General features: G+C 42.8%; 1 protein-coding gene across 1 annotated transcript; it reads right to left on the reverse strand.

Moving 5' to 3' along the window:
* Positions 1-407: 407 nt before the first annotated feature.
* Positions 408-4,334, reverse strand: LOC147454714 (serine/threonine receptor-like kinase NFP). Its single transcript, XM_086516570.1, has one exon. The coding sequence runs from the start codon at positions 3,805-3,807 to the stop codon at positions 1,846-1,848; it is 1,962 nt and encodes a 653-aa protein (XP_086372696.1). The 5' UTR covers positions 3,808-4,334; the 3' UTR covers positions 408-1,845.
* Positions 4,335-8,955: the final 4,621 nt, after the last annotated feature.

The following is an 8,955-nucleotide window of genomic DNA, read 5'->3' on the forward strand; positions in this document are numbered from 1 at the left end:
CGAGGCGGGTGCAATCCGAACCGTCTGATCGCCGTGTGAACTAGGTGTGAACTAAGAGTGAACTCGGAGTTATGTGCACCACACCGAATTTGGTGTGAACTCAATGTGAACTCAACGCGAACTCAGTGTAAACTAGGTGTGAACTAAGTGTAAACTTTCTCGCGACGCCGTGATCTATAAACTTACCACACACACACCTTTAAACGAATACGCATTAGCTTAGTGGTTAGAGTCAATTCCGTGGAGAGAGGGTTGCGGATTCAAGTCTAGGATTCGAGAAAGTGCGAATCTTTTGCATTCCATAGGCAATCCAATGGTCATGATCAATTGGTGATCGTGAGCCATTGATCCCACCTCCCAAACGGAGGTGTCAATTGGCGAAGGGGGTGAAGTAAGTAATTGGTTCGTGTGAGATTTTGGCCGAACGGGAGCAGGATCGCTTGCATGTGTACTGAGACAAGGCGGCGCAGCTCACCGATCGGCGATCATCTGTAAGGGCCGAGCTCGAGCCAGGAAGAACTTGACATGAGAGGGAACGAGGGCCATCCTCAGTCCACAGAGCCGAACACGGAGGACGGAGATAATGTTGATGCCATGTTCTGCAATCACTGCATTGCTTTATTCATCTCCTTTTTCCACTCTGTTTTTATGCTCATAACAGCCTCTCACATTATAGCACAAGATTGTAGAGCTTTGTGCATTTATGAATGTGAATATTATACACATCCTGCCCTTGTTTACGTCAAAACAATAGGTGAAACTGCAGGGTACTAGCTTTCATGCAGACAGTGATGCTTTTGGAGTGCTAAATATGGAGAACTGGTTGAGACATCATGCTCCTGAGGCGGAGAGCTCTTCGTAGATGTAGATATTTATGCAGAGCTGTGCCAAAAAGAGATGGAAGCTTCCTTAAAACCCAATCATTGAACACGTTGGTGACGTTTAAAACTACGAGAATCTTGCATCATTTTCCTGTATGGGTACAAAACAGAGGTCGATTGCGTCATACAATGTATGCTCAATGTGGTGCATGAATTGAGGTACCTTACAGGCAAGTGATCCATGTGGGTCACATCATCAGAACTAGCGGGTGTTCAATCAAACTTGTTTTAGGGTGGACAACTGAAACTTGTGAAGCTTCCTGAAATGGAGCCCCCTTTGTGTCCTTTAATCTTTGAAGGCATGACAAATGTATTGCAAAGATGTTCTGGTGGACATGACATGGAAGGAGTTGGAGGTATGTCATCCCTCTGTCGTGTTGCTCTCTCCTATCTACACATTATTGCAAACGAGCATTCGTAAAACAGGGACTACTTAGCTTTGCCTACATGATTTAAGAATGTATGCAGCGATGTGGTGGTGATCTATTGAGCAAGAGTAAACATTTTAAATAGAGCTGCAAATCAGCATTGCACTTTGGTTGTTAAATGACATAGCTTTCGCTTGCTGCTAGTTGTGGTAACTTTACGGATACTGGGCTAGGTATTGCCAATAAAATCCTCATTTGCAGAAATGCTCTACTCCTTTGATGTGCTTTTACAAACCAAAAATTCACTTCTAGAAAATGCACCTTGAAACATTAAGACCACATCTATTCATAGCTTCCAGTGAATAAACATTTATATAACACATATCGGCATTTTATAAAATTAGTGGACCTCCATTGGAGATGCAAATTCTCTTCTTGCACACCTTCGACTTCCGCTCTACGAGGACTAGCCTAATCTCTCAAACTGGCTTTTGTTGTAAGGTGATTATGTACAATGTCTATGTGTTCAAGATTTTGACACAGAAGTGTAAGAGATGTAACAGAAGGAGATGGTGACCAGATTTGCACATAGAGTGTCAAAATGATCCATGATCTGACAAACAAGCATTACGCACTTTTGACAAGGTGAAAGCCACTGTCCTTGCATTGGGGCGAGCATAGGGATCCGGGGATACACAAGAATGTGCAAGCATAGCCAGGTTGTACCCACAGTCGTTGTGGACATTACTGTCAAAGCCAGAGTACATACATACCTCCAATTTCTCCTTTGGATCATGCCCATTCATGAGACCTTGAATCGCATCAACATTACCATCTGCACTCTCCTGTTCAAATAAGATCTCCAGCAGCACTAAACCAAATGCATACACGTCCACAGTCGGGGACACTCTTGCACCCTTTACAGGCTCATGCAATGTGAAACCTCCGATGTCCATGCGGTGAAGTGCAGATGTGGGTAGGCCATAATTCGCCCGATGCATCAGGACATGAAGATCCTCATTGCCATTTATCACCTTAGCCAAAGAGAAGTTTGCCAACTTGCCCCTCATGTTTGAATCTACTAGAATGTTGCTGCTGTTGATGTAGTTATGCACATATCGCGGATTTGTGTGCTCATGTATGTACTCCATGGCACATGAGACATCAAATGCAATTTGCAGCCTGTCATGCCATTGCAAAACCTTGAAGCCTCTTGCAAGCCCCGGCATGCTTTGTGCATTTCCATGAAGCCAATTATGCAGAGAACCACCTTCAGCGTACTCATACACTAGGTAAGAATCACAGGGGGAGGGTAAACAAACACCCAACAGGGATACAATATTGGCATGGTGAAGCGTCTGCAAGATTTGGACTTCTTGTGTCGCATCCTCTTCCATCTTCTTGACAGCAACACTTTGCCCTTCGATTGTTCCTCGGTACACACTACCATTGATTCTCGTTGAAATGCTGAAACCATGTGTTGCTTGATCGATATCATCAGAACTGAAGACAATCAGCCTTTTATCTGATGCTAATTCTGACATTACTTGAAAAAGGTCGATCGACGGACTTTTGCCATCGGAAGGGAGCATGTTTGGTGAAGCTACGGCATTAGGTTGGAGAAAGCTGGTCTTCTTGTATGCCATTTTTGTCCTGTGCTTTTGGGTATAGAAAACTGCTAGTAATATGATGAGGATGAGGATTACAGGTGTGACTGACGCTGCAATGATATGTATCATGATGCGGTGTTGTTGTGGCTGAGGGAACGGAGGTCCGAAGCTTGCATTGGGAGGCAGAGTTGGTTTCTCTTTGAAGGGGAGGAGGACGGTGGTAGCAGCGAAGAGTACAGTGGATCTATTCTCAATTCTGTTTGCTAGCAGGAACTCCGTTTCATCGAGTCTAAACATATCAACCACTGAAGAGATGGTCTCGGGTTGGCTCCCTATTGGATATGTGACAAGAAATTTGATCCCTTTGAGTGTTTGCTCAGGAGAGGGACATGCACATCGAAGAGGAAATGTGAGGCTGCTGCCTATGTCAAGGCCGGACGCGATCAAATCCGGGTTTGCATGCCGTGTGGCTTGACAAGTGGTCAGGCCCTCATAGGAGGAATTACAAACTGTGACTATGGTATCTGCTGCCACGAAGGTGTATGTGACATTGTGTGTCGAAAAGGCGGTCCCATTGCAGGCACAGGAGAAGGGGATGTAGAGGCCCTGCCCTGGCACTAGCCGCAGCGGGCTGCTAAGAGTAGAGAGGTTGCTTGCTTGGGCTATGTCTGATGACTTCATATTGAATAGCTGCTCGGCAATGGTGGCCAGAGAGGAAAATCGCCCGGGCTGCACGCGGAAATACGCCAGAGTTTCGCAGGCTGCGAGTTTAGGCTCACAGCGGTAGCCTGAGTTTTCTGGATGGTCCTCTCTGCATTCTGTTAAGTTCTCAGGAGAGAGATAGTCTTGCTGACTAGAAATCATAAGAAGGTGGGAGCTAGAGTAGATGCAGAGAAGGGTAAGGAGGAGGCGGACGTCGAGGGGCATGGCGCAAAAGCAGGGTTGCATTCTCTGCAGCTATGGCAATGTCATAGACCATACATACACATTTCTGTGTGTATAAAGAACAGGCCTGAAATCTAAGGATCCTCTATGTTCTGAATATGTCATGTCCATACAAAACAAAGATCTGATGATGGGCTACTTGCAGAGGAATTGAATTGAATATGGAGAAGACAGTGAGGATTCAGAGAGGGAATGAACTCTTGGTTGATGCTTCAGATCAAGCTCAGACCTTTGGAGATTAGTGTAGAAGACAAGCTATAGAAAAATTGGAAGTTTTGGTCTCATTTTGTGCAGCCCTTTTAAAGCCTAGCAGGAGTAGGGGCAGGGGAATTACTACTAATTATTATTTTTTGTGACATTGGCACAAATTATGTAATTTTTTATACCAAGAGATGAATAATCACAGCATGAGATATTATTCAAGATGAAAGTGAGGAAATACTGTTGCTTCTATGAATAATATAGAAAATTTCCCTTAAATATTCTGGTTGCTTGCTTACCAAAAACCCGGCCTTTAGTGTATTTTTTAAGGGCTGAAATTCAAAATTCCCGGACAAATTTGAAGGATATATGTGTAAACACCGATAAAAGCCCCAATTTTTTTTGATTTAAAACCGGGTAAATTTCAAATATTCAGCCTTTTTCCATTGGTTAGTAAAGATGTTGTTTGATGGGCAGAGCTCACATCCCCCCCTCCCTCTCTCTCACTCTCTCTCTCTCTCTCAGGTCTCTGTGTCTCCGGGGATGGAAACGAGATTCAAATATTCCACTAGTCTTGTGTGGCCGGCCTTTTACAAAATTGGACAAGTTCAAAGGCATCTTTTTAAGACGGCGGTGACATAATATAACAGCTACACAAATATTCCAACTTGAATAGGGTATTGTTTTCAAATACACAATGCAGCTTAGGGTTTCGAGAGAAAAACTAGTCTTGCCTGGTAGGCCTGCTTAAATGTGTGGATAGGTGTAAATGTGTAATAATAGTCATAGTAATGCTCTTTCTAATATAAATTCAAGCGCTTTACTGGTTTTTTTTAAAATTAAAATAGTCATAATAGTTAATGTGTAGATAGTATACTATTGGGTAAATTGCTTGATATTCTTTGTTTAAAACAAAACAGAAAAGTCACAAAACCTTGCTTGGTTTGTAGTACTTCTCAAGACATAGTAAATTACTCCCACAATTTTTCTGGTGAATAAAATATCAAGATGAACATAAAAGATTTTATGAAATAGATTAGATTTTTCATGTGAAAATTAGATTATAGTTGTTGTGTTAAAATCAGATACTCTTTTTTGTGTAAAGCCCTGCGTGACAGAGCACTCACCTTATTTGTATTGTGCTCACTCGAACAAGTATGCACTTCAAAAAGCTTGCCTTCAATGAACAAGGCTTGCAGAGCTGTTTTGTGTTGCCGCTCACTGTGAACCCAATCTAAGTGAATGCCATACGGAAGTATGGTGGAGAGTTGGCATTGTGTCCCTCCAAAATTTAAAAGAAACGGAAGCCGTGCCCTACCCCGTAGTCCAAACTCCAGTTCCTATTATATAGGCCCAGTTCAGACGAGAGGGGTGGAAGGAAGAGCTAAAAGCTACATGTTCCACCTGGAAGACATGCAATTTATCATCTTCCTCCACTCATGGGTTCACATGAAGAGGAGAAAAAGATGACATATTGAAAGGGCGGTGGTAATGCGTGTGTTAGACTCCACCCAACCGTGCTATCTTATAGCCTCCTCCTAACGTACACACTGTCCGGCTGTGCCGGTGGCCTTGCCCATAGGACCCATGTCCTTACATTACCCCCCCCTTGGAGAATCGTTTTCGTCCTTGAAAACGAATGTAAGAAAACGTTTCTTAATTGCGGAGACATTCTCCCATGTAGAACCTTCTTCAGGTCTATCTAGCCATTTTACCAACACCTGTCGTCTGACATGATGTCTGCTGCGAAGCTTATGAGAATCCAAAATCTTTTCGGGCTCATGAGGAATGCTTGATGGTGCGATAAGGTCAACCAATACACCTGTGTCAATGACACTATCATTCTATCCTAGCTGTTTTCGTAAATGACTAACATGAAAAACAGGATGAACTCGTGAGTGCTCTGGAAGAGTTAACTTATAGGCCACTTGACCTATACGTTTGAGAATGGTAAACGGTCCACAATAGCATGGTGAAAGTTAGCAACTTTTTCCGTCTTCAAACTTTCTGAATGCTCCGAAACTTTGAGGAAAACCTTGTCTCTTTCTTCGAAAGTAGCAAGACGTCGATGCTCATCTGCGTACTTCTTACGATCTTGAGCTTGCTTAACATTTTGTCGAGCAACTCGAAGCATGTCAAAATGGTCTTGGAGAAAATCCTTCGCTTGTTGTATCTTCTCCTTATTCAACCCCACTGTAATGGGTGATCTAGGTTGAAATCCATACAAAAGCATAAATGGACTAAACCCTGTACTCACATGCTTTGAACTATTATAAGAAAATTCCAATATAGGTAAGTAGTCTTCCCAATTGGTTTGCTTCTTGCTAACGTACGCTTGTAGCATATCCTCTAGCACTTGATTAACTCTTTCTGTTTGACCATCCGTTTCTGGATGATCAATCGTACTTAGATTAAGTTTAGTTTCCAACTTTTGGAACACAGCTCTCCAGAAGTGATTATCGAACTTTCGATCTCTGTCACTAATGATACTAGCTGGAAGACTGTAGAGTTTATATATATGCTCTACAAATAGCCGTGTTAATTCCGATGTCTTAACCGTAGTCTTAGTGAGAATGAATCGGTCCATCTTTGTGTGACGGTCTACAATTACCCAAATGGCATCATCGCCATGATTTGTAGTAGGTAGTCCTACTACAAAATCCATAGAGATACTCTCCCACTTACCTTGTGGAATAACCTCTACAACACAATATTTAAGAGATGAATCTAATGTGAGGCATTGCACCATGTGCATGGCCTTTTCTTTGCCTTGCAAAAGAGGACAATCTTTCTTGTTATGTTGGTCCGAAAGACATCTAAAACACAAATTGTGTTTCTTTGCACGCTCAAAATCAGCAGTGCTGAGAGACCCACGCGGAGTATTTCGTGATTGTTTAGGCTTCTTAGCTTCTTGTGGATGTGGAGAGGTAGATTATCTCTTGTTCCTCTTGGAACGTGTGGGAGATCTACCTCGCCATTGGCTCTTAGCCACATTGCTCTTAGCAAAAGTATTCTTAGAGTAGGGAATATTTCCTTTCCTCTCTTGGTCATCATCATATCTTTGATCATGACTAATGGCTTCTTCCAAAGTTTTTGGATGTTGGGTCTTGACATGAAGACGATAGTCTTTGTCAAGACCCCTATTAAAACCCCGTATCTTTTGGAATTCATCTAGACCTTCTAGTTTTAATATGATTTTTCGATACTTTGAAAGGTACTGTGTGAGAGAGAGGCCAGACATGCGGCATGCATCCCATGCTAACCAATTCTTTATCTTCTTCATTGGAGTCCAAAAACTCTTTGAAGAAAGAAGCTTGAAACACAGCCCAAGACGGAGGACGAGCATCTATTGGAAATGTCATCCACCACTTATAGGCCTTGCCTTTAAAAGATAGACTTGTTTCCACAACCGTCTTTATATCCGGGGTGTGTCTCAATCTATGACTATCACTCCATTTGTGTAAGAACGTATTGACTGCATCCTTGTTGCGATCACGCTCTTCCCCGTGAAACTCAAGAATGGTGATATTCTTAAGTAATGCATTGCTACCTTCTGCATCTTCTGTAGCACTTGTCTCTTGTACTCCTTGAGTCGTGCGAGCTTGGTTCCCTTGAACCGTGCCACTTGTGGCTCCTTGAGTCGTCTGTGAACTCATAAATTTCACAAGTAACTCCGTAAGATTGGTAACATTTGCATTGAGTGTAGAGAGGTTGCTTTCAAGTACGCTTTGGCGATGTTCCAAAGTCTTGAAAGAAGCCATATCTACAAGCCCATGATCTCTAGATCATCATCACATGCATATTAGTGTCAGCAGCACCCGTGGTGCCGTGATTTTGATCTATGTGCTCAAAATCAAACGTGTGTGTAGGTGGGATATCCTCACTGGCCATGGTAAACACACACTAATGCGAAGAGAGAAAAAAAAACGACAACTTGTACCTTGAGGAATTGAAGTCTTTGTGTTTTGTATGCTCCGCGATTTGCGTTATATGCGAACCTCGCCTTGCAAGAATTTGAGCTCTTCACTTGTCGTTTGTTGTAAGAACACCTTTGATGATTCTTCACAAAAACTTGTCATTTTTGTGAAGGCTTTTCTTCACTTTGAAGCTACCTCCTTGAGGAAAAAAGATTTTTTGGAGGAAAACTTGCCTTCCTCCAAGAAGTGAAAAGGAAGAGTGAAACTACTTCCTTGAAGTTTAAAGCTTTCCCATTTCTTGTAGTTTTCCTTTCAACACAAGTAGACAATCTTTCTTTGTTATACACAACAAGGGCCAATAGCTTGATGTTAAAGTGTTGGCCTCTTACCCTCATGGGGTGGGTTCAACCCTCCTTCATGCAAGGGTTAAGCGGGCCTTCCTACGCGCGCAGCCAACGGCGCCAACAAAAGCCTTCGGAGCCTCGGTGTCGTTGAGTTATCGGTTGAGTTTGCCTTGTGTTTATGGGTCGCCGCGACGGACGTCCATAGCATACCTCTCAAGCATCAACATAAAATTATCGATACAGGGAAAGCGACTCGGATGAGGCATGGAAACTCACTAGGGTGTCAATCCTAATGAAGTGAACTCGAAGAGATGCAACTACTAACTCTACAAGCAAATCAATCGCACTAAAGCCAAGTAATCTGCCTATGTCCTTCTACACAGCTCTACAGTCATCATGCCCGTTCACCATGCAAATCATATCGGAATCGCACAAAACTTGAAGGGAAGCTACAGGGGACTATGAGGAACATATCCTATCACTGTCACAGCATTCTGGAGAGGTACAACAATCGCGATCGTTTGTCCCACAGTACGCAAAAACAGTAAACGAATGATCCTAAAGGGTCGTTTTTGGGTCCCTAAAGCCTCTCCTAGGGTCAAAACAACATAAAATACGCATATAAACACTCAAAACAGCGATTTAAGGCCTAAATGGATGCGTTTGAAATCTTCACCGAATCTTGAATG

Source organism: Adiantum capillus-veneris, chromosome 7 (assembly GCF_014529385.1).
Source record: "Adiantum capillus-veneris isolate H3 chromosome 7, ASM1452938v2, whole genome shotgun sequence".
Taxonomy (NCBI): domain Eukaryota; kingdom Viridiplantae; phylum Streptophyta; class Polypodiopsida; order Polypodiales; family Pteridaceae; genus Adiantum; species Adiantum capillus-veneris.